The sequence below is a fragment of the Camelus ferus genome, chromosome 3 (genome assembly GCF_009834535.1).
Source record: "Camelus ferus isolate YT-003-E chromosome 3, BCGSAC_Cfer_1.0, whole genome shotgun sequence".
Taxonomy (NCBI): domain Eukaryota; kingdom Metazoa; phylum Chordata; class Mammalia; order Artiodactyla; family Camelidae; genus Camelus; species Camelus ferus.
The window spans coordinates 84,765,786-84,792,856 of record NC_045698.1 but is presented as its reverse complement, the minus strand read 5'-3'; the positions used below and the strand labels follow the sequence as shown (position 1 = coordinate 84,792,856).

Below are 27,071 nucleotides of genomic sequence, written 5' to 3'. Positions count from 1 at the left end.
AAAAACACCAGTAGACTTGAGGGAAGGGAGGAATGACAGGCAGAGCACAGAGGATTTTTAGAGTAGTGAAACTACTCTGTATGATATTTTAACAGTAGACACATGCCACTATATATCTGTTCAAACCCAGAGAATATACACCACCACTTATAACAAATGTGTCACTGTAGTGGAAGATGTTGATGATGAAGGATAACACATGTGTAAGGGAAGTATATGGGAAACCTCTGTAAACTTCCAATCAATTTTGCTGTGAACTTAAAACTGCTCTAAAAAGTAAAGTTTATTTTTCAAAACACATAGTAGCAGAGTGGCATTTACTGACAGAAAAATGCCTGTAATGTCAATATGTAAAAAAATTACACACATGATCCAATTTCCTGACAATATTCATCAAAAATAAGTGTTTCCATTTGCAAATGTTAGCCACTGCATATATAAATAGATTAAAAAATTTCTTCTGTATAGCACAGGGAACTATATTCAATATCTTGTAATAACCTTTAATGAAAAAGAATACGAAAATGAATGTATGTATGTACATGCATGACTGGGACATTGTGCTGTACATCAGAACTGACACATTGTAACTGGCTATACTTCAAATGAATAAAGAAAGAAATGTTTTCTGCAGTTGGCCCTCTGCATCTATGGGGTCCAACAGATTCAGCCAACTGCAGATTGAAAATATTAAAAAAAAAAAAAAGTAAATTCCAGAAAGTTCCAAAAAGCAAAACTTGAACTTGTCACAAGCCAGCAATTAATTACACAGTATTGCACTGTATTTGCAATTGATACAACATATACATTGAAATACATATTATAAGTAATCTAGACATGATTTAAAGTATATGGGAGGATGGACATAGGTTATATGTAAATATTACATATATCATTTTATATATGAGACTCATATAAAAGGACTTTGGTATTGGGGAGGAGAGTGGTTCCTGGAACCAATCCCCTGTGGATACCAAGGGATAGGGACAACTGTACTTGTCCTGAATAAAATACAGGCACTAAGGTCCTACATATAGCTTGTACACTCAACTTCATTTTAAACAAAGGTTTCTATTTGTACAGTATCAAAATTTCCAGGGGATCAAAACCTCTGGAATCTTGTTAATGATTACATAATGAATTTCCTTGGGTACCAATCTTTTGGTCTATATGGTGAGAAGTGCATCACAACTGCTATTATACTTTTTTGCCTATCCCATTTTAGTCCACTGTGACCTCCTCTGCCTGGCAAAGAAATAAAGCTGCCTTTTCTACTTCGTCCAAAACTGTCCTTGAGTCTTAATTTGGTAAGGGTATGGAGGCCATGTTGTGGCAACATACCAACCCAAAAATCTATAAACAGCAAAAATATCCTTCAGGAATAAAGATGAAATAAAGAGTTTTCAGATGAACTACAAATAAAATAATTCATCATCAAAAGACTTCATCTAAAAAAATGCTAATGGGAATTGTTTATACTGAAGAACAATGACGTAAGAGGAACACTGGATGAAGGGAAAGCAACAGAAATGCTAAATATCTGAATAACAAAAAGAAACTATTTTCCCTCTTTAATTCTTTAAAATAGATATATATGACTGTTCAAATTAAAAATTGTAATACAGTGCATAGTTAGAATATATGTAGACTATTAATAACCTATATGTATTAATATAATTGGATGTTAAACTGACTATACTTCAATAAAAGTATATATTCTAAAAAAAAAAAGTGAAGAAAACAAAACAGCTAAAGTGAAACACACACAAAATTGCATGTTCATGTTTGCTAATAACTTGGATAGTCATAGTTCTCTGATACCAAAATCAGAGAAAGAAAAACTAGCATATTTATATAACAAGAAGAATTCTTTTATCTCATAGTTCAGCACCTGAGACTAGAGGACAGAATGGGAATGCTGTGACGGTGGGCAAGTCAATGAGCAGTCACTCACTAAAGGCCTTCAGGACTCATTTATCTCTGCCTCTGTCTCTCCATGTCTCTTTCAGTTCCTAGTGAGTGCAAGAAGAGCGGTTCTCCACTGGAAGGAAAGTAGAAAGAGAATGGCTACTGAATGAGGAAGTGATGGTGGAAGGGAACATTGACAGCTTCTGGGTGATCAAAACTATAGTTGTCTAAAACAGGCATTGAGACATCAGTATTTTAATAAAATGTATACTCTTCTTTTCTCCCCCTACATCATCATCTAGTAGTTTGCTACAGATTATTTTTACAATAAATTCTAAGCTTGCTAATAACTATTCAAAAACAAAAACAAAAAACAACCAAGACAAAAGAAGCCCACCTGAGCCTCTTTCTCCCACTGATTAACATTGAAAAGCTCTGGACAGAATATAAAAACAATGATCTAAAAGTAAATAAGAGGTGGATTAAGGAGGGAGTCAAAAATGTGAAAAATGATCCTCACAGGGATCATTTCTTCTCTCTCCCAGTTCTTTCTGAGTATGATGCCAATTGCAGACCTAAACTAGGAGTGTGTAAAGCAATGACCCCCTCCAGAAAAAACCAAACAAACAAAAAAACAAAAAACAAAAAGACATTTGTCTTTTTAACATCAAGGACCCTACAACCAGAGAACATAGGTGGAAAATTCTTTTTTCTCTTCTCTGCCCTCAACCTTTTTCTCTCCTATCCCTACTCTCAGGCCACACCTGGTTGCTTAGCTGCATGACACGGCAATGATGAGAGCACTAGCATATAAACCCCAAGAGAAAAGCTACTTCTCTAGTCAACTGAGCCAGGAAAGGGGGACCGAGTAGCCCGAAGAGCAGGGGACAGGAAGCCTCACTAGTATTTTCTCTCCCTTCTTTCATTGCTTTTCTACAATTGTGGCCCAAGCTGAGATAAAGTATGTGACAATGCAGGCAGCTAAAACTCTGAGAAGCCTATGTTTCTGGGCAACAGCCTTAGAAGAAAGAGATGAGCATCTCTTTCCCAAGCAAAGACCAGGCTTATTTACTGTCCAGTGTAATAAAGATGATGTCTCCTCCGGAGCAAAGAACAGGCACACTTACTGCCTATTATAAATGATCTGGGTTCCCTAAGTGCAACTTCATCAGCTGTCACACAAACCAAAGGCTGGTGCAAAATCAGCCTGGATCCTCCATCTTACTACCCTAGCAAAAGAGGGATAAGGGAAATGGTCACAAACATACTCATGCTACTTGCTATGCTTTGACTAATAAAGTCCTTTATCATGTCAATTTTCAGCAACCATAAAATGAGTTAATTTGTTAGCTTACCAGGAGGGTAAAATTTCAGACCTTTCACAGTTCTTAAAAGAAGTCAGTGACTTTGAAGATAAATCAGTAGAAAATAGCCAATCCGAGTAACAGAGAGAGGAAAAGAAATGCAGAAAAAGAACAGAATCTCAAGGAGCTGTGAAATAATATAAAAAGGACTAACATTAATGTTACTTAAGTCCTAGAAAAAGAGTAGTGCAAAAAAATATTTCAAGAACTGACGGCTAAAAGCTTCCCAAACCTGGTAAAAGACATCCATTTACAGATTCAGAAACAAGCAAACTCCAAGCAGGACAACTTCAGGGAAAACTAGATGAAGCTACATCATTAAAAATGGCTGAAATCTAAAGATTAAAAATCCAAAATTTGAAGCAGTTTCAGAAGAACAAAAAAATTACATTTAAAGAAACCATTAGAAGGACTGAATATTTCTCATCAGAAATCAGAGACCAGATGACAGTAGCAAAAAATCTTTAAAGTGCTGAGAGAAAAGAACTGTGAACACAGAATTCTATATCCAGCAAAAACATCCTTTAGGAACAAAGGTGAATTAAAGTTACTCTCAGATTTAAAGAAAACTATAGGAATCTGCCATCACTAGGTCAGCTCTTAAAAAAAAAAAGGGCTAAGACAAGTTATTTAGCCTGAAGAGATACAAGAAAATAAGAAAAACCCGGACCTTCAGGAATAAAGGAAGAGCCACAGAAATGTAACTCGTGGAATGTAACAGACCATTTTTCTTCTCAAATTATTTAAAATGGCCATAACTATGAAAGCAAAAATTATAGCACTGCCTGGCTTTCAAAGTTTTCAACGTATGGAGATGTAACACATGTGAGAACTATAACACAAAGGAAGAGAGGTAAACGGACCTATATGGTTGTAAAGCTCTGCATTTTATTTGGAGATGTACAATATTAACTCTAATTGGATCATAAATGGTTAGGTATACATTTCCTTCTGTTTTCAGAGAGAAAAACAGAAGAGAAAAACAGTAAACAAGTAAAATCTAATCCAACCACACCAATATTCACATTAAATGTAAATATTCTAAACACACCAATTAGAAGACAGAGGTGTCCAGATTGAATATAAAAATAACAATACACAACAAAAACCTACTGTAAAGACAGGTAAGTTGAAAGCAAAGCAATTGGAAAAATAGGTCACGCAAACAGAGTTGGAGTGCCACATTATCAACTGATAAACTTCAAAATAAGGAGTGTTACCAGCAATAAAGAGGAGTATCACATGATAAAAGATCAATTTACCAGGAAATTGTAACAATACTAAATATCTGTCTCTAACAACAGAGCTTCAAAATCTATGAAGGAAAAACTGAAAAGGAGAAATAAAAAATTAAAGATCTACAATTACTTAGAGACGTCAAAACTCTCTTCAGTTGACAGAATAGACACCTAACAAAGGAAGACAGAGAAGACATGCAAAATACTATCAACTTGACTTAACATTTAGAGAATACTTTAACAATAACATAAGACTCTACAATAACATCAGACTATACATTTTTTTCAAGCGTACAGAGTATTCATAATAGATCATATTCTAGGCCATGAGACAAACCTTAACAAATTTAAAAGAACTGAAATTATAAAACATTCTCTGCTTATAATCAAATTAAGCTAGAAATTGGTAACAGAAAGCCACCTAGAAAATCCTCATTTTGGAAATGAACACACTTCTAATTAACCTACAGGTCAAAAAGGTAGTCACAAGGGAAATTAGAAAATAGTTTAAACTGACTGAAAACAAAACACAATATCAAAATTTGTAAGATGAAGCTAAAGAGGTATTTACAAAGAAATATATAGCTAAATACTAATACCAAAAAAAAAAAAAAAGGCTAAAATCAATGATCCAAGCTTCTATTTAACAAAACAGAAGAACAAATTAAACAGAAAGGAAATTAATGAAATTAAAAAACAAAACAGAACCAAAAAAAACAAAAAACAAAAAACCCATAAAGAAATCAGGAAACCAAAAGCTGATTCTTTGAAAAGATGGTAGTAAAATGACACACCTTAGGAAGATTAAAATAAATGAATAAATAAGCAAACAAGGAGATGACATACATTACCAGTATCAGGAATGAAAAGGAAGGAGCATTACTCATAGACCCCACAGATATGGTAATAAGATAATGGAGTATTACAAAAAAACCTATGCCCATAAATTTCATAACTTACATTGAAAGGACAAATTCCTTAGAAGTTACATACAATCAAAGTTCACCAAAAAGAAACACTTCTCTATCTATCAAAGATACTGAATTTGTAGTTCAAAATCTTCCAAAAACAAAACTGCATAATCAGATGATTTCACTAGCAAGTTCTGTCAACATTTAAGGAAAAAAGACTAATTCCATACAACTTCTTCAATAATACAGACAAGGAGGAAACACTTTCCAATTCATTTAATGAGGCCAGTATTTGTTACCAAAATTAGACATTACAAAAGAAAGCAACACACAAATATCTGTCATGAACACAGACACAACAGTCTAAGCAAAATATTAGCAAATTGAATGCAGCAATATATAAAGGATAAATACATTATGAATTATGAATGTGTGGGCTTTATCCCAGGGGTTTATCAAACTAACAAAGAAAATTACATGACCATCTTATTAAATGCAGAAAAAGCATTTGCCAAAATCAACATCCATTCGTGGATACAAAATTTCAGAAAACTAGGAATAAAAGGGAATGTCTTTAACCCAATGAAGGTCATTTCTTAAAAAAATCGTACTTAAGGGAGAAAGAATGAATATATATTTCTATAAGCCTGAAAAGGGAAAAGATATCCACTCTCATTGCTTCTATTCAATATTACACCCTTGGTTCTAGCTAATGCATTAAGGCCACAGAAAGTAAGGTACAAAGACTGGAAAGAATGAAAACCAATTACAGACAACATGACTGTCTACATAGAAAATCCCAGGGACTCTACAAAAACCTACTAGAACTAATGAGTGTTTTTAGTACAGTTGCAGAATACAAGATAAACATGTCATCAATAAGTAAATGTAAAAATACATAAAAGCATCAAAAAAACCATAAAATACTTAGATAAAAACTAACAAAATATGTGCTAGATCTGTATGCTGAAAATTATAAATAAATTATAAATACTGGTGAAAAAAACGGCCAAAAAAAAAAAAAAAAACAAAACCAGAAATAGTATACTTATGACTTAAAGGCTCAATACTGTTAATATGTTAATTTTCCCCCAGACTAATCTATGGATTCATCACAATCCCAATTAAAATCTCAGCAGAAATTTTCAGTATAAATCAATAAACTGATTCTTAAATTATATGGAAAGGCAAAGTACTAAAACAGCCAAAACAGTTGAAAAGAAAATTCAAGTCTCAGCTACAGTAATCAAGACAGCATAGAACTGGCAAAAGTAAAGTCAAAGATCAATGAAACAAAATGGAGTCCAGAAACAGACCCCCACATGTGTGCTCTATTGATTTTTGACAAAGATGCAAAGGCAACCCAATGGAGAAACTTTTAAGTCTATTTCCTTTAACTTAGTATAAAGCATCTAAACTTCATCAATACCTACTATATATAGAAAATCCTAAAAGGTCCACAAAAAAACTACTAGAACTAATCGAAGAATTCAGCAAGGTAGCAGGTTACAAGATTAACGTTCAAAAATCAGTTGCATTTCTTTAAACTAATGATGAATCAACAGAAAAAGAAAGTAAAGAAACAATCCCCTTTAAAATAGCACCCAAAGTAAAAAAATACCTAGGAATAAATCTAACCAAGGAGGTGAAAGAATTATACACAGAAAACTATAAACCACTGATGAAGGAAATTACAGAAGACTTAAAAAAATGGAAAGATATCCCATGCTCCTGGATTGGAAGAATCAATATTGTTAAAATGGTCACACTGCACAAGGCAATCTACAGATTTAATGCAATTCCTATTACCCAGGACATATTTCACAGAACTAGAACAAATAATAATAAAATTTTTATGGAACCACAAAAGACCCAGAATTGCCAAAGCATTACTGAAGAGAAAGAAAGAGGCTGGAGGAATAACTCTCCCAGACTTCAGACAATACTACAGAGCTACAATCATCAAGACAGAATGGTATTGGTACAAAAACAGACATATGGACCAATGGAACAGAACAGAGAGCCCAGAAATGAACCCACAAATTTTTGGTCAACTAATCTTCGACAAAGGAGGCAAGAATATACAATGGAATAAAGACAAGTCTCTTCAGCAAATAGTGTTGGGAGAATTGGACAGATCTATGTATATCAATGAAGCTAGAAGACTCCCTTACATTATACACAAAAATAAACTCAAAATGGATCAAAGACTTAAACATAAGACAAGATACAATAAACCTCTTAGAAGAAAATATAGGCAAAACATTATCTCACATACATCTCAAAAAGGTTCTCCTAGGGCAGTCTACCCAAGCAATAGAAATAAACAGCAAGAATAAACAAATGGGACCTAATGAAACTTACAAGCTTCTGCACAGCAAAGGAAACCATAAGTAAAACAATATGACAACCTATGAAATGGGAGAAAATTTTTGCAAATGATGAAACCAACAAAGGTTTGATTTCCAGAATATGTAAGCAGCTTATACGACATAATAAGAACAAAACAACCCATCCAAAAATGGGCAGAAGACCTAAACAAGCAATTCTCCAAAGAATAAATACAAATGATCAATAGGCACATGAAAAATGCTCAATATCACTACTTATCAGAGAAATGCAAATCAAAACTACAATGAGGTATCACTTCACACCAGCCAGAACGGCCATCATTCAAAAGTCCACAAATGACAAATGCTGGAGAGGCTATGGAGATAAGGGAACCCTTCTACATTGCTGGTGGGAATGCAGGTTGGTGTAGCCACTGTGGAAAACAGAATGGAGATTCCTCAAAAGACTAGGAATAGACTTACCATATGACCGAAGAATCCCACTCCTGGGCATATATCCAGAAGGAACTCTACTTCAAAAAGACACCTGTGCCCCAATGTTCATAGCAGCACTATTTACAATAGCCAAGACATGGAAACAGCCTAAATGTCCATCGACAGATGACTGGATAAAGATGTGGTATATTTGTACACTAGAATACTACTCAGCCATAAAAAACGACAACATAATGCCATTTGCAGCAACATGGTGTTCCTGGAGAATGTCATTCTAAATGAAGTAAGTCAGAAAGAGAAAGAAAAATACCATATGAGATTGCTTATATGCGGAATCTAAAAACAAAAACAAAAACAAAAAACATAAATACAAACCAGAAACAGAATAGACATAGAATACAAACTTGTGGTTTGCCAAGGGGGCGGGGGGTGGGAAGGGACAGATTGGGATTTTAAAATTTGTAGATACTGACAGGCATATGCAGAATAGATAAACAAGATTATACTATAGAACACAGGAAAGTATATACAAGATCTTGTGGTAGCTCACAGCAAAAAAAAAAAAAAAAAAATGTGACAATGAATATATGTATGTTCATGTATAACTGAAAAATTGTGCTCTACACTGGAATTTGACACATTGTAAAATGACTATAACTCAATAAAAAAATGTAAAAAAAAAATAACTTTATCAATGTCATTGCATGTACTGAAAAGTACTATCAATCTACTTAATGTTTATAGAATATTCCACCCAGTATCAGTATCAGACTATACACATTCTTTTCAAGTACACATGTAATATTTACCATGATAGAGCCATAAAACAATCTGTAACATGGTTTTCTTTCAATATATGGTGCTTGAATAATGAGTATATGAATAAAAAATGAATCTCAATTCTATAAGAAAATTAACTAAAAATCAAACTGACATTTAAATATAAAAGTTAAAACTATAAAACTTATAGATAGACACATAAGCAAAATCTTTGGGACCTTGGGTTAATATCACCAAAGTATTTCACATGCAACATCTAAAATGCTATCAGTAAGGGTAATTCGAATGTCACTAAAATAATGTTTGCTCTGTGAAAGAAATTTTAAGAGCATAAAAAGACAAGCCACAGACTGGAAAAAAATATCTTCAAAACACATATCTGACAAAGAATTTGTATTTGGAATACTTGAAGAACTCTTAAAATTCAATAAGGAAACCCACTATAAAATGGGCAAAAGATGTGAAAGAACACTTCATCAAAGAATTTTAGCTTTTGCTGATTTCTGTGGCCTAACATGCCCTCTGTGGCTGATTACCCCGACTGAATGTGAAGCCAGTAAGATATGTACTTTCTACCATACAGACAATAAATACATAGCCTCAAGAGCACAGAAAATAGTTAAAACACAATAAAGGAATTAGGAAGTGATGAGTTTTAAATATTTATTACCTTTGTTTTTAATATAACTTACTTAAATATGTTTACATAACTTAATTTTAACGATGGCTGAATACTAACCAGCTTATAAAATTCCTGAAAATTTATTTCAAGCATGCCACTGCCTGAAATAAAACAACTGCTGACAGAGATGTAGAACAACTGAATTCTCACTCATTGAAGAAAACAGTTTGGCAGTTTTCTTTCTCTTTCTTAGGATCTTTTATAATTTCATTAGATGTCAGAGATAAAATGAATGGAAACATGACCAGAGACTAAAACAGGCAAATCCAGCTGCACTGGTTTCCTTGGGGCTAGCCTTCATAATACATAGTAACTGTGATTCTCTGAATAGGGATAAAATTTCAACATCAAAATAACTTTTATGGATGCCAGGAAATACAGTGACATGCTTTTGTATTAAAGCATCATGCTTTTGATTTAATGAAACCACATATTATCAATTCTCAGACTTGGAGAACACTGTCCTAATGGATAGGATCTTGAATTATATTATTACTACAGCCATTAACTTGTGGGACAAAAAGAAAGTAACTTCATCTCCCTGCACCTCATCTCCCTTGAACCTTGCTGGCAGAAAGTCTGGCAGTTTCTTAAGTTAAACATACATTTAGAAGACAACCATCAATCCTACTTCTATTTCCCCAAAAGAGATGAAACTTGTGTTCATACAAAAACCTGTACACAGATGTTTGTTAGCTTTACTCATTAATGCCAAAAACTGGAAACAAGAGAAAGGTCCTTCAACAACAAACAACTATAATACATATATAAAATAAAATACTAATTCAGCAATAAAAAGGAATGAACTATTGATACATGCCAACATCAGTTAAATCTCAAAATGTTTTAGGCTAAGTTAAAGTAGCTACCTTAAAAAAATTTCATACTGTTTTATGTAATATAAAATAATTAATTCTATTATATGAAATTCTGGAAAACACAAAGCTATAATGCAAAAAATAGATCAGTGGTTGCCAGAGGCTAGGAGTGGGAGAACTACATGAGAGAATTTTGGGGGGATGATGGAAGTATCCTATATTTTGACTGAGACAGTAGTGAACTTTACTAATTGTGGTAAATTTTATCTCAACTAAAAATTATCATCACAGGAAAAAACCCAAAAGTTCAATTTTATAGGAAAGTGGGCATTTGAGGTGGGGTGGGTATAGCTCAGTGGCAGGGTGCACACTTAGCATGCACAAGGTCCTGGGTTCAATCCCCAGTATGTCCACTTAAACAAAAAAAAAAAAAAAAAAAAAGGCTGGACCTGGAGATCGTCATTCTAAGTAAGCCAAAAAAAGAAAAAAAGCCATATGATATCACTTACATATGGAATCTAAAGAAAAAAAAAGGACACAAATGAACTTATCTACAAAACAGAAACAGACTCACAGACATAGGGAACAAACTTAGGTTACCAGGGGGTAAAGGGGTGGGAAGGGATAAATTGAGAATTCAAAAACTGCACCTCTTGGGATGTAAATGTTAGCTATCTTGACTGTGATGGTGATTTCATGGATGTATACAGCTATCAAAATTCATCAAATTGTAATCTGAAATATGTGTAGTTTACTGTACAGGAACCATATCACAATAAAACTGTTAAAAATAAGATTTTCTTAAAAAAAAAAAGACAGGGGGCATTTGAAAATTAACATTAAAAACAAATTTCATTCTTTTTAAGAAAAAAACCTGCAAAAAAAAAAGCACTTCTGCCTCAAGCAACTTCAAAGAATAACATTTTTTATAGGCACTAAAAGTAGTTCATTCTAATTATACTGTATAGCACAAGGAAATACACACAACATCTTGTGGTAGCTCACAGCGAAAAAAAAATGTGACAATGAATATATGTATGTTCATGTATAACTGAAAAATTGTGCTCTACACTGGAATTTGACACAACATTGTAAAATGACTATAGCTCAATAAAAAAAACAACCCAAAAATAGTTCATTCTAAAATTCTTAACTTTAATGGTTTCCAGGGAAAGTGATCAACTAGAGTTACATCTCTTCATAAATCTCTTTCTAGTAATTTTCCATGCTGTTGCCTTTAAACACCTGGTCACAAAATGTTTTTCCTCTAAAACATGGGTAATTCATAATAAAATTTTCAAAAACTTAATATATTTAAAGTTGGATGCCTACCTAAATATAATTAAGAAAACAAGTTATACGCTTTTAATACCTTTCGTGTTGAGACAATGGATATTATAGTTCTTTATCAAGAGTCTCTAGTCTTTATTTAGTCTCTTGATAATGTCACTCACTTTTCAGGGTTTCAAAGATCATCTCTAAGCAATTAAGTCACTCCAGTTTTCTATTTTATTTCTGTACTATGTGCATATATCAATTACATATGTATCACCTGTTACTGCAGGTATTTGTTCACACAGCTATGTCTAGTATGTTGACTCCTCTTGGTTCATATACTCCATGAAGGCAGGGACTAGATTTCCAGAGTCCGGTTTAGTGTCAGCACTCAGTAATTTGACAGACTCCCAAATCTATTATTTCTAGTACATTGAGTATTTCTAGCTGCCTGATGGTATCTTTCCTGGTGTAACTTATACCCAAATGAAATAAACTTGTAATTCCTTCCCCTAAACATTTCAAGTCTTAAGATGTCTATCTTTTAACCTGCTATAGCATCAATTTCCTTCTCTCCTTTATTATTTGCACTTTTCTTCTTGAGGCCTTTAACCTCAGACTTCAAATTACCTCCAACTCGTCAACGTACCAATGATACCTCCCACTCAAATTTATCCTTGTAACTGCCAGCCCATTAATCTTCCCAGGTGTTCATGTTACAATCCCTAGAATCTTACACAGCTCTCAACTGCCTACATAATAATTAAAAAGCTCTTCACAGTATCATCATATCAACTATAACATCCTATATTCAGCCTCTCAGAATTATTTATGGTTCCCTGGAATACGGACTGAGCCTTAAGTGACCCACCTTTCAAACTCTCTAATATTACCATCATTGACTTTTCCTAGCCAACAGAAACATTTACTGTTCATCTACTGTGTGTCAGGAACAGTTTTAAAAGTTAGAATCTCTGCCATTTCACTAGTACTTTCAGTGAAAACTGGTGTTTTCAGATCACATAATCACAGTCTATCTATATCAGTTTTCTGTACACCTCTTTCTTCTCCACTGGAGATTTTCTGTCCTCAAAGACTTGCATGACCTTCTGATACTTGCATTCCCATTATTATCTAAACAGTATGGCAGAGACTAACTAGTCAAGTATTTACTGAAGTCAAGTACAGTATCTTCTGAGCACTTACGGCATGGGGTTACATGGTGGGAAAGGAATTATAAGACCTGTGAATCTCCTACCTGGAAATTTCATTTGAAATGTTGGGGAAACTGTGGTTCTCAGTTTAACTTCAGCTAACCCTTAAGATTTGAGGTTAGTACAAGAACCTGGTGTAAATAACTACAGTCAACTGATTTTCAAAAAGAGTGCCAAGACCATTCAATAGAGAATTAAAGAGTCTTTTCAACAAACAGTGGTGGGACAACTGGATTGCCACATGCAAAAGAATGAAGTTGGACCTTACCTCACAGCATGTACAAAAGTTAACTCAAAATGGATCAAAGCTTTAAATGTAAGCGCCAAACCTATAAAACTCTCAGAAGAAAACAGATATAATCTTCATGACCTCGGATTAGGCAAAGGATTTTTATATATGACATTGAAAGCATAAGCAACAAAATAGAAAACACTGGACTTCATCAAAACTTTAAAAAAAATTTGTGCTTCAAAGGACACCATCCAAAACATGAAAAGAATGGGGGGAAATATGCAAATCATGTAACAGATAAGGATATACAAAACCACACTAAGATACCATTTCACAATATACTGGATAGAATCAAAAAGTCAGAAAGTAAGTGTTGGTGATGATCTGGAGAAACTGGTTCCCTCACACATAGTTGGAATGTAAAATGGTGTGGCCATTAAGGGAAATCACTCTGGCAATTCTTCAGATGATTAAATGTAGAGTCACTATATAACCCAGGCAATTCTACTTGTACACAAATGTTTACTGCAGCATTATTAATAATAGCCAAAATGTGAAAACAATCTAAATGTCCAACAAATGACAGAATGGATAAACAAAATGTGGTATAGCCATACACTGGAATATTATTTGGGCATAAAAAAGAGTGAAGTATAGACTTAGAAAACATTATGCTAAATGAAAGAAGCCAATCATAAAAGATCACATCACGTGATTTCATTCATAAAAAGTTCAGATAGAGGTAAGTCTATAAAGACAGAAAGTCAATTAATGGTTGCTTAAGGTTGGGGCCAGAGGGGCTTAGGGAAGGTGACGGGAGATGGTAGTTAAAGGGTATGGGGCTTCTTCTGAGGTGATGAAAATATTTTAAAACTGACTGTGGTAATGGTTGCACATATCTGTGAATATACTAAAACCTACAAAATTGTACACATTAAATGGGTGAGTTGCATGGTATGTGAATTATATTTCAATAAAGCTGTTAAAAAAAAAAAAAAAAAGAATGGGCATACAATATATATTTCCAGACTCTTTTAAGGCATTGTCTTACTAGTTTACATTTCTTTAAGGCAAGTATCTTTTAAGCTTAGGGTTACAGCTTCTATTTAAAAAAAAAAAAAAAAGAAAAGAAAGAAAAAAGGCAGTATTCCTAAACAATTTGGAGACTTACCTCTCAGGTACCAAAAAAGAACAAGCTTTTGCCAAAATTTTTCCCCTCTCACTATCTTCTCTGCTTCCTATGCCAGCCCTTCAGCACTCTGTTTCATAGTCACAATAGAAACATACACTAGGGGTTTAAAATATGCTTTATCTACTGAATGTTTTTATGTGACTATTCTTAATTTTGAAAGGGAAGGAGTTTAATATTGGGATAAAGTATACTCATAGCATACAAATACACTAAGCTATATAATCATTACAAGCTTATTAATTATGACACTGAAGCTATCTATAATTTGGTTTTTACTTATATGGATTTCAATGGACTTTTTTCCTCAAATGCCATCAAAAGAAAATTTCTACATGAATAATGTAATTTTAAAAACTGACTTTTTTAAAATACAAAGACATTAATTTTTATGTCTTACAATTTACAGCTTGGGTAATAACTATTTTCCTAGGTAATAACTATTCAAAGATGATTATCTGCATCAGGATCACCTGGGGCTTTGCAATTCACTGTTGTCTATGGACCAGAAGCAATGTCAAGAGGAGAGTTTGTTAAGAATGTAGAATATTGGGCTTAACTCAGTTCCACAGAATCAGATTTGCATTTTTACAAGATCTCTAGGTACCTTACATGTAAAGTTTGAAAAGCAATGACCTAGAACACTTATTAACATGCAGATTCTAGCAAGGCAAAGGCATCTGCATTTTAAATAAGAAACTCATGGTTTCTCCTGTACACTGAAATTTGACACACTATTCAAAAGAAAAGTGGAGTACCGAAAAAAACATTCCTTTAGAGCAGTGTTGGTATACTAATAAATAATGCTATATAACTTTCCCCAAATAATTTGAAAAGCAAAAACAATTATTAGTTTATAACTCTCACAATTATACTACCTTAAAAGTAATAACCTGAATAAGTCTCATGAAATAAGCGGTTTACATGAACAATCAAAACCAACTTCTTAAAAACTTTCACAACGTACTAACCAAAATAAATTTATTCATACTCAAAATTCGGCAGAGTTTTACCAAAAAAAAAGGTCAAATAGCTTGTTAACAAGTCCCATCCAAATGGGAACTATAAATTATGGTTCCTTTTATTCAACTGTAAAGATTTCAATTAGACAGAATGCTTAGTGTTCACTGTATTCTAGTTTATACTATGTCAATTAAGTTCGTTCTGATCTTTGCTGGTGGGAAGTCTTTGTAGACTTTAAAGGGAATATAGATTTTAGGATCCTGCATAGACACTAACTTTCAATACATGTTAAGGGAGCTGTAGAGCATATGTAAAGGACTACAAGAGAACAAACCCTCAAAGCTAATCTGCTGTGCAAGATTATTTTTTACTACTTCTTAGGAGATGCTGGCTTTGACAACTTACTAAGCAAATATTTGCTAAGTGAGAATGTTTAGGATTCGTGAGGAACACGAAAATTATCAAGGCACTATCCCTAGCCCCAAGAAGCATATAATCTTGAGGAGAGGTGGGGTTTGGCCAGGAACCTGCATATTACAATTAGCAGAATGTGGTCAGTACTGAAAACAGTTCCCGGAGTACCCAGTTTCAGGTAACTTAATTTCAAATAATGGACACTTTACAGTAATTTCCAATTGATTTGTTGCAGAGGTGAACAACGAGAAAAACTTACTAAAAAGCACTTTAACAGGAAGTACAGTTCAAGGTAAATAATTCTCTGGGAAGTTTTCTCCTATTTTAATACGCATACACACACACAGTTGGGTTATGAGGTGTGTGTGCTCTCATCAAAGCCGAAGCAGTTCATACGAGAACTGGATAGAGGAGGCCCAAGAAGTTAACTTCATAGAGGGCGTTTCCTTTGACAAAAACAGGAACATTCAGCTTCAGAGATCGCTGATCATGCGAGAAAAGAGGAAAAGGGAGTGAGGATCTGTTTTTATTTCTCCCCTGGTAACTTTTTAAAAACCCAACCCCGCACCCACAGCAGTTTCCTGGACTACTTCTTCCCTTACACTTTATATTTTCTAAACACTAAGAGCCTTTAAAAGTCTAGGAGCTAAAGAAGACAAACAAAACGGATCAAATGCATTTAACTACATAACAGTCCCAAGAGAACTAGTAGTGCATAAAGGGCCAGAACAGGAAAAAGTGCATCAGCGCTCTTTTCGTCGGTCTTCCCTTTCACAGGCACACCCTCCCCTGGGAAGGGAAAAGCAAGCACCTCTCTAAAGGGGCTGCGGAGGTCCGGCAGCGCGGTGAGGTTTGCTGGAACCCAGGGCAATACCTTCTCTGCTCTCAAAGAAGAGATGCAAGTGACACCAAGGAGGACCAGCTGAGCGGGGAAAGGGCACTGCGATGCTCCGTCCGGTTCCCGGCCCCATAGGGGATTATGTCGGCCCCCGGCCCACAGGCTGCTCTCCTCAGAAGGCCTAGCCGCTCAGACCAACTCCGGCCCACTGACAGGGACCCGAGGTGGGGCCCGCGTCACAGGTGTCGCCCCAACCAGGTCCTTGCAAACCCGGGGGGATGGGGAGGGACAAGTCGGGGCAGGGGAAAGGCACCTAAAGGTGAGACGCGCACCAGCGACGGAGCGCAGCACCCACGGCGACGCGGCCTCACCTCTAAGGTGGAGACAGTGCTGGTGAACAGGTCCTCCCCTTCCTCCAGCTCCTCAAAGTCGGTGGGTTTCCCGTCCCCCAGCGGAGGAGGCTCCCTCTCGGCCGCCATCTTCGCTCGCCCAGACGACTGCGCGAGCGGGACCTCACGGACCTGTCACGTGAGCACGCACGGCTTGGGTGGCGCGCCGGCCTCCGGGCTCCCCCGCCTCCCTGCCCGCCTCGCGTGGCCCCGCCCAGCCGCGCGCGCGGCCCCGCCCCCAGCCTCGTGACGGCGCCCGCCCGGAGCGCACAGCGCGCAGCCCCTCCCCTTTGCCTCTCCTTCCACCTCCAAGTCTGGGTCACCAGTTTTTCACCGCCCACTTGCTGTTCTGACTTTCGTGGAAAAATCTTGGGCTTTTATTATCACAGCCCTTCTTACTAGGTCTAGGCCGAACGATTCTGATATTACCAGTTTTTAAATCTCCTTTAGGAAGTGGAAGAGGATGGAGACCATCTTTGGGCTTGGATTAAGCAGACAGAGCAAGGTTGAAGATTGGTGGAAGGGATACATCCTCTTAAATCGCTAGGCTATCAGATAGAACTTTCTGACATGATGGAAATGTCCTGGATCAGTGCTGTCCAGCAGAAAAGCCCTTGGCCACTTATCACCACTGAGCACTTGAAATGTGACTAGTGTGACTAAGGAACTGAGTTTTAAATTGTACTTAATTTTAAGTTCAATCCAAATAGTCTGCGTGTGGCTAGAAGCTGCCTACTGGACAGTACAGCTCTAGATAACAAAAAGGCCTTGAATAACTTATTGTCTGAGGTTTACTCTAAGTTATCACAAGCCACACAATAGTTTTCCTCCATAGAGTCAGTATGTCTTGGAAAATAACAATTAGGAAAATCAGTGGGTGTTCGGGGAAGAGCATCATACTCCATTCTCTCTGCCAATTACTAGATCTTTATCATAGGAAGTTCTCTTGAAGACTTTCCACTTCAATTTCCTTATAATTTAAATGGGAATGTCACTCTCCACTCACCTCACTGCATAGGATCATTGTCAGGATCAAATGAGAAAATATGTGAAAGTATGCTGAAATATGAGTGCTATGCCAATGTAAGGTAGATTCATGGAAAAATAAAAGGGGGTGTTACGCAAATAGCAACCTGAGGTTATAACTTTGCTGGAGAAGAAGAAAGCTTCACAAGAATTCTTTACAAATTAAGCATATACAAACCCTCAGCCCTCACTAGGGATTTAGAAACCCTGAGTTCTACTGGCTATATGCAATACTTAGCATCACTGGCATTTTTTTCTTAAGGGCATTGGCACAGAAGGTTTTTCTAGTTGCTGGGGTTTCTTCCACCCTTAAATTTCTTAATTCTGATTATGATTATTATCAAGAAGCATCAACCCAAATCACAACTAATGTAAGTAAATATATCAAGGTCTAGATGTTGCTTCCGTGAGTTTGATTCATGGGCCAGTTGTCACTACCATGCTACCATCAGCATCGCCACTGCCGTCTGCCTGTCTGGAATAATCAGCTGTCGAGGCATGTTTCCTGGCCTGCACTCCACCACCTATGGACAGTCTGGAGTCTGTCACTGATCAGCAACTTTAACCTCCTTTGAAAGCTCACAGCCTGGTTTGAGTTGATTCTTCTCTGTATCCTTAATTTTTACCTGTGCCTCTGTTTATTGCTTACTCCTTTCTGTCTTATGCTATGTCATTTATATTCCCAGCTTATAATTTTTTTTCTTTCCCAGCTTATGTTTTTTTATTGAATATCTGAATTAGTTGAAATATAGGTCCAGCCTCTTGTAACAGAGAACCGCATTAAAAGTGGTTTTAAAAAAATGGAGTTTAATTATCCCTCATGTATGTAGGATGATGAAGGCTCCATGAGATCATCCAGGGATTACAGGTGGCTTCTGTTCTGCCCTCCCTAGGATGTAAGCTCTTCCTCATGGTCTGAGTTGGCTCACAAGGACAGTACATTCCAGCAGGCAGGAAAGGAGTAAAGGGATATGGAATGATATCCCCTTCCCTTTGAGGGCACAGTCAAGAAACTGCACACAGTCAAGAAACTGCACACACTGCTTTTGTCCATGTTGCTTTCATGACCTCATTAGCTACATGGCCATCCCAAGCTACAGGAGACAAAGAAATGCCATCGTTATTCCATCTCCTTAAAATTAGGGGTTCTCTTACCCTGGAAGAGATGGAGACTATTGTAGGACAGCAGTATCTGTTACAAAGCATCCATTCCCTCTTTTCATGGCAACATACCTAAATTTCCTCTGGGTAATCATTACTTTCCCACCCTCGGCTGAAAGTCTCTTCCAACTCAGGAATGGAGTGCATGACCTAGGGTTAGCCAAACCTAGCATTGACTCCTGGAGCCCTAGTGATTGGTGGGAAGTCAGATTTGGCTGCATTTTCCAAAACTCTCAGCAACTTTGATTGTCTTTCTTTCCCTATTCAACCTAAACTCATTGAGCAAGAGCTTGAAGAATTGTCTTGCTATTTCTCTCTGCTATTTTTCTCAGCTCTCTTTTTCCTTGATCCATGCTTTTCTATTTTATCATCTCTGAAATCCCAAATGCAACCATCAACTTCTCTAATCTTATATCCAAATTGCTAAGAGCATTTGAAAAGTAAACTCCAACCTCAAATGGAGATCCTAAACCCAACTCTCCACTGCCTAGATACTATCATTTGTTTATTTTCCAAATCCTTCAACTGTTCTTTCCAGTAGAGGTTCTAAAAAATTCATTTTCTCCTTGAGTATCCCGTCACGTTTTCTCTCCATTTTCAGCAAATGACTTAGCCTCCTCATTCAATGACAAAATAAAATCTACCAAGTAAATCCTTCACTCTTCAGTACAATGGAAATTCTCTTCTCTGTGCTCCTATCACTCACTGTATATGTTTCTATAACACCTATTATATTGTACTGTGATCATGGTCACCTTTCTGTTACCCTTGAGAGTCTGCAGGATCTCTGAGTTCCAGAGCCATTCCTTATTTGACTTTGGATCCTGGGCAGCCTTGTATTAACTGTATATCACTGTAAAACAAATTATACCAAACTTACCAGCTTAAAAACACAAGTACTTATTTTCTCGTGATCTCTGTGAGTCAGAAATCCAAGTGCAACTTAGCTGAGTGCCTCTACTCAGGGTCTCCCAAGAGGCTGCAGTAAAGGTATCCAGCAGAGTTGCAGTCAATTCCAGACTCAACTAGGAGAGGATCTACTTCCAAGCTCTCACATGACTGGTGGCAGCCCTCAAGTCTTGCTGCCTGCTGCCTGGAGATGTGAGTTGTTTGCCACACAAGCCTCTCCATACGGCTTCATATACAACATTACATCATAATGTCAGCTTGCTTACCCTAGAATGAAGACTCTAAGAAAGACAGCGTGAGCCAAGAAAGAACAAGAGAAGGTGAGCAAGACAGAAGCCAGAGTCTTTTTGTAACCTAATCTCAGAAGTGGCATCTCAGCACTTTTGCCGTAGGCTGTTCATTAGAAGTTCACACTCAAGGAGAGGGATAAAGCAGGGGTGTGACTAACAGGAGGCAGGGATCTTGGGGGCCATTTTAGAGGTTGCCATGAACCCCAACATTGTTTACTACTCAGTAAAATAGATACGCGATTAATACTTTCAATGAACAGATGAATGAATATATGAAACTCAGAAGAGAGGGCTTAGTGGAAGATATAGATTTGGTAGTGAAAGCCACTAGTACATGAGAGGATCCAGGTAGTCTTGGAAGCACTATCCTAAGGATCATTTAAGAAGCAGGCAAAGGAAGAGGTGCCATAAAGAAAACTGCAGCAGTCAGAGAGACAGAAATTAATGGAGGAGAGAGGGCAAAAGGAAGTAAAAGGACAAAGAAGAAGAGAGTGTTGGGAAGAATCAAATGCCTTGGGTATATTTATAAGGTGATAACTTAAAATGTGAATAATTGGTGAATACAGAAAATGAATACAGCAAGTTGTGATGGTAAATTTTATGTGTTGACTTGGCTGGACCATGGTGCCCAGATATTTGGTCAAGCATTATCATGGATGGTTCTATGAAGGTATTTTGGAGATGAGATCAACATGTAAATCAGTGGACTTTAGTAACACAAATTTACCCTCCATAATGTGGATGGGCCTCATCCAATTAGTTGAAGGCCTTCACAGAAGAAACACTGATTCCCCCCTTAGCAAGAAGGAATTCTGCCAGTAGACCACTGCTTTTGGACTTGAAGGGCAACTCTTCCCTGAGTCTCCAGCCTGATGGTCTTCCCATCAGATTTTGGATTCGCCAAGCCTCCACAATTGCATAATCCAATTCCTTAAAATAAATCTCTCTCTATATATATATGTAACACATGCTGTTGGTTCTGTTTCTATGGCAAACCCAGACAAATACACATGTGTAGACTATTCTTTTAAGAAATATAAATGGAAGGAATGACAGAATAGGTCAGTAACTTGCTGAGGCCATACGATTATTTTTTTGTGCATGCTTCAGTTAGATTTAAACATGTTTCTGTATTAGGGAAAGAGGTGAAAAGAGAACAAGAGGATAAAAATACAATATAGAGAAATAATCAGAACGGATAAGGTCTGAAAGCATACAGGCAGGAATGGGATAAAGAGGAAGTAGAGGAACATGCCTTAAAAAAGAGAAGGTACACTTCTTCCTTTGAGAATGGAAAGAGGGTCATTTAGAGCCTGTATTAGCTATTGTGCATAACAAACCATCCCAAAACCAATTACTAAAAACAGCAACCATTTCTTACTTGTCATGATTCTGCAGGTCAGCAAGACCCAATTTGGCAAATCTTGTCAGTAGGGTTTGTTTATGTATCTGTGGTCAGCTGAGGGACTGCCTGGGAGCTGGCTGGGCAAGGCTAGTTTTGGCTAGGACAATTCAGCTCTGCTCCATGTGCTCTTATTCTCCTAGACTGGGCTTCTTTTCAAGGTTATGGCAGGGTTCTAAAAAAGAAGGTGGAGACACACAAGTACTTTTTCAAGCCTTCGCAAAAGAAAGTCACATAGCCAAGCCCAGGGTCAGAATGGGAAGGGACTACAAAATTGCACAGCAAAGGGTGTGGAAAGGGGAAACCACTAATTTGGGCCATTAATGCAGTAGGTTTACCACTAATTTGGGCCATTAATGCAGTAGGTTTACCACAGGGTGGATGCATTTACAGACTTGTTTATAAATATAGGGGCAGGAAATGGAAGAAGTCCACACCTAAGAGCTATACATACATATTCCCTTTGGGGTAGGGAGGGTTAATTTCTAAAATAAAATAAGTCAGTATGAGCACAGGTGACATAAGGAATTCCAAGTATTTTCAGTAGACCTTGTAAAGTTTTGGCGTGGATATTCACCAGGGACATATAAGGAACTGGCAAATAGTGCTGGAAGTCTACTGAGGTGGAGACCGTATGTTTCTGGCATCAATAATCCCGGCACTTGAGTGATTTTCTCCTATAGTCTAGCATTGGAGGTGTAGGAGTGGAAGTGGATGATCAGATTGATTCAAGGCTAGATATTTTGGGGGTGAGCTTGGAGGAGGAACAAGGAAGCTAAGGATTTTGAAGCCCCTCAACAGGAAGGAGTAACCAGAAATAGGCGGTTTTCAATGACAAGGAGGGATAGCAGGTGGCATGGATCTCAAAGAAGGAGGGATTTTTTTTTTTCAAGGGGATTAAAAGTCAGCATTAAAGTAATATTTAGAACCCAATAGGAACTTTATTTTTGGTGAAAAGTGACATGTTACTCAAGGCAAGGAGGTCAAAGGAAGTTTCTGGGCAGAAATTGATGATGTAAGAACATTTGTATGGCAACTGGGGGTCTAGGAGGCATAGTGGAAAGAGTGAAGACAGCAGTCAGTTATGGATGGAAGGGTGTGTGGGAGGTGAGGGGAGCAAGTCAAAAAGACCCTGGAGAGAGCTTATCCTTGAACATAGCTTCTGGTGAGTGAAGTGACATTCAGGGTAGCAGCTATGAACAAATAAGGTTTATTATGATCTCCTTTGCCATTATATTGAGAAAATAATCGTTTGGCTGCTTAACTCTAACAATAGTTGAATGAAAATATTTAAGCTTCTTATTGAAAGAGAATGAAGGACTTCACATTTGTTTAAGGAAGGAAAGAAGTCAAGCACAGTGTTTGCTTTCTCACAGGTCATAAATGCCAACAAACTACTATTTCACTCTAGAAGTATCAGTGATCCCCTAAACAGTGACATTACTAATAGCTGTAAAATGATTATACAGTCATGATCCCTATGTCTCAGTTCCTGAATGGCACAGAGCCCTACAGAGTAAAACATCCTTTCAGAATAATTATTTCTTCACTTCTATTTCTTTTTTCCTATTTCAAAATTTTTATTTATTTTTTGGGGGGAAAGGTAGGTAATTAGGTATTTATTTATTTATTTTAATGGAGGTATTTATTTCAATGGAGGATTGAACCCAGGACTTTGTGCATTCTAAGCATGCATGTGCTCTACCACTGAGCTCCCTCCCCACTTTTTTTTCCTATTTAAAAAAAAATAATTATTTATTTAAAATTAACCTATAGTTGATTTACAAAGTTTCCAGTGTATTATATATGTATATTCTTTTCCAGGTTCTTTTCCATTATAGGATATTACAAGATTTTGAATATAGTTCCCTGTGCTATAAAGCAGGTCCTTGTTGTTTATCTATTTTATATACAGTAGTGTGTATTTACTAACCTCAAATTCCAATTTTATCCCTCCCCAACCCTTCGTCTTTGGTAACTGTAAGTTTATTTTCTATGTCTGTGAGTCTATTTCTGTTTTGTAAGTAAGTTTATTTTTTATCATTATCTTAGATTCCACATATAAGTGATATCATGTATTTGTCTTTCTCTGTCTGACTTACTTCACTTAGTATGATAATCTCGAGGTCCATCCTCTTCACTACTATTTCTTAAACACCATAAAGAGAGACATGCAGATCATAACACTCTAAACAAACAAAAAAACTTTACCCTTTTCCCTCCCTCCCTTTTCTCATACTGGAAACAATCGCTGTGCCTCTCACGCCAAAATGCCCTTGAAAAAATCCCCAAAGTATGTCTCTAGGCTGTGTTTTCCTGCTACCCACTTGCTGCCCATTTCCTTGGCTCCAAGTGTCCATAGGTCCACTACTATAGTCATGGCCAGCTTCATGCTAATAAGATGTGTAGCCACATGGCACCCTGCACTCAGAAGCACCCCATGCTTCATTTAGTGCTTTGCTGTTACTGTCTTGAAATTCTTAACAATTTTGAACACAGGGCCCTACATTTTCATTTTGCACTGGCCCTGCAAATTATATAGCTGGTCCTGACTCCAGTCTGCCAGTTATGACAGCACCAGAGGACAAGGGGAGGAATGGCTGTCTCATGTCTCCCAGGACAGGGGAGGACTATCAAGTCAGAGCCTGAGTGGCTTTGGTGGCTGCATCCATGGCTCTCACCTCTCTACTGCTGGGAGGAGCAGTAGTGAAAGTTGTAGACACTTACATATTAATAATTTTTGTTCCATCACATATTCTTTTGAGGATAAGTCAAGTTCAGACACAAGTTATGGCATGTAAGTGTGTATGATTAACTTTACAAGGACTGGAGCATATAAAAAAGGCTTAAAGCAATTTTTCAGTAGAGTGGAACATTGGCAACAAAATCAGGAAGAGAATATTTGGTATTTCCAAGAGATGCATTTACGAATACAGAACTCTAGGGACAGTTATTTACCTGCGTGAGCTAAAATAGGAATGGAAACTACTAAACGTGGCGTAAAGATCTAATGAAATAAGATACAGTGTTGGGGTCAGGTAAGAAATTGAGCCCAAAATAAAATGAAATAAAACTGAAAGAGTTACTGCAACCTTTTTTTTTTTCAATTCTAGTTATGAACCCTGTCTCCAACATCAGAGACTTACTTGTTCCAGTGAAAGATTGTATCTTTTTGTCTTTCATTGCCCTTGACATGATATCTGACACATTGTACTCCTCAATCATTATTTGTTGTTTAATTGAAAATAAATCTAAAAAAGAAAAATAGCCAATTCTTTTAGATCAGAGAAAGCAAACTTTCAGCCTGCAGCCTTGACACAGATGGTTTTTATTTGGCCCACAGTTTGTTTGTTTGTTTGTTTAATATTTTAATCAACTGGTTATATTAAAAAAATCAGGAAATGTTGCATAAAAATCCAGGTTTCTGGCCTCGCTTTAAAAAATTAATAGATCTGGCTACATATGGCTGAGACCTCTATGGGCATATGCTGTCCTACACTTCAGAGTCTCCAGTTCACCCTGCTGTCCTCCCAACATGAATGAATCCCCCCAGACCCGCTGTGGCAGACTGTGAGTTGATCCCTCAAATCCAAATCCAGCCCTATCCTATCCTTCCTTAATAGTAAGCATCAGGTTTCAGAAGGCATCATAGTAACAGAATAAAGAGAACTTTTCCTCCTCACATACAACCAAGGGTGACCATGTAACTAATTCTGGCCACCCTATATAATGTCAGGAGTTTAAAGCACAACTTCTTTAAAAAAATAATAAAGGAGATGTGCCCTTTCCCCACTTACTCCTTCTGCAGGCTGGAATTCATATGTAACTGCTGGCACTCCAATAGTCGTTTGGGACCATGAGGTAAAGATGGAACTTGTATAGCAATAAAGTAGAGGGGGACCGACTCTGTGGTTCTGAGAATTGGCTGTATCAGCCCCAGGGATGCCTACTTCCAGGCTTTCACAACAGACAGAAACAAACTTCTATTTTGTTTAAACCATCTTTGTTTGGGAATTTCTATCACATACAGCCAAACCTAATCCAAAATAATACAACTACAAATCATCTCTGATAAGCAGGATTTTTCTTTTTTATCATGACTACTGTTGATAAAAGGTAAATACTATGAAAAAGCACAGGCTTTGGAAAGAAAGATGTGTGCAAGTAGATCCCATAGTTTGGGAGTGGTACATGTACTTTCCATGAATACAGATGTTTTGAGGCTCCTCTGTCTCTGGTAGTGCTGGGTGGTGGTGAAACATACAGGCTTTAGAGTTGCTGAGTATCTCTTTGCTTCAAGGTTCTCTTCTATAAGATGAAGATAGTAAAAATAGGAACTTCTTCAATGGCTTCTTGGAAAGATTAGATAAGATAATATGCATAGCCGAGCAGAAAAGTCTCATTCTTTAAATTCTAGGCAGATGAGACAGAATGACGGCCTGGAGGTGGCAAGGCATATGGAGCTAAAGAGAGGCACATTTCTTTCTGCTCACTCTGCTCTTCCTACGTGAAGAAGTATTGAAGAGGGTGGGAGTAACAGTGAAAAGTTTTCATCAGACCATAAAAGAGGTCAGTGTGTTGTTACTTCAAGGCAGCATATATATGATGTATTTGAAATTAAGATTAATGAGGAAATCTCAAATATTACTGTTTTTATAACACACAAATCATCTCTAAACGCAATGAATCTAATGAAATTTGAATGGGAATTATATTTTCTTTCAAAGCACTATAGTTAGACAAGTAAATTCTCAAGAGAGCCCCAAGTTTACAAAGAGACTTAGTTCCTGCTGTTAGAGAACTATCATTCTCATGAACTAAGAACAATGTACATACAGAACGTACACATTTCTCCTTCTATCAGTAGAAAAATTTCCATATATTTGCATAATATGTATTTTAGAACCAATGAGCCAGTAAACTAGAATCAGAAGAAATTCCATCCATTTGGTAGTTTTTATATAATTAAAAAAAATTTTCCTTAAACCAGTATCTAACCCTTTTCTAAAATAATCACCAGAGAAGCCTGAAACTTTAAAAATATCCTTAGTTGAAAGTAAACATAGGGCTTAGAAGAAATAAAGAAGATGGCTATTTTAAGGAAGTAATTTTAAAATGGTTTTCTCTCAGCAAATAGAGTATAAATGAAAAATATTTGCATAAGTGGGAAAAGAATATTATAGAGTCAGTATGTTATTTACATAGTTAGATGGTGACATTTTTGTTCATTACTCATAGTGCTCACAGTGAGAACATCTTATTCTTCAGTGTATTTTATATTC

The 27,071-nt window shown here is 36.7% G+C and overlaps 1 protein-coding gene across 2 annotated transcripts in view; it reads right to left on the bottom strand.

The window, feature by feature from the left end:
* The window catches only part of SNX2 (sorting nexin 2), a 49,590-nt gene extending 32,454 nt beyond the window's left edge, over positions 1-17,136 (bottom strand). The window contains exon 1 of one of the 2 annotated variants that reach the window (XM_032476586.1): positions 16,984-17,136. In XM_032476586.1, coding sequence (XP_032332477.1) covers positions 16,984-17,091 — 108 coding nt within the window. In that variant the 5' untranslated portion in view covers positions 17,092-17,136. The remainder of the gene's footprint in view (positions 1-16,983) is intronic. The other variant, XM_006189185.2, reaches the window with a different exon arrangement.
* Positions 17,137-27,071: the final 9,935 nt, after the last annotated feature.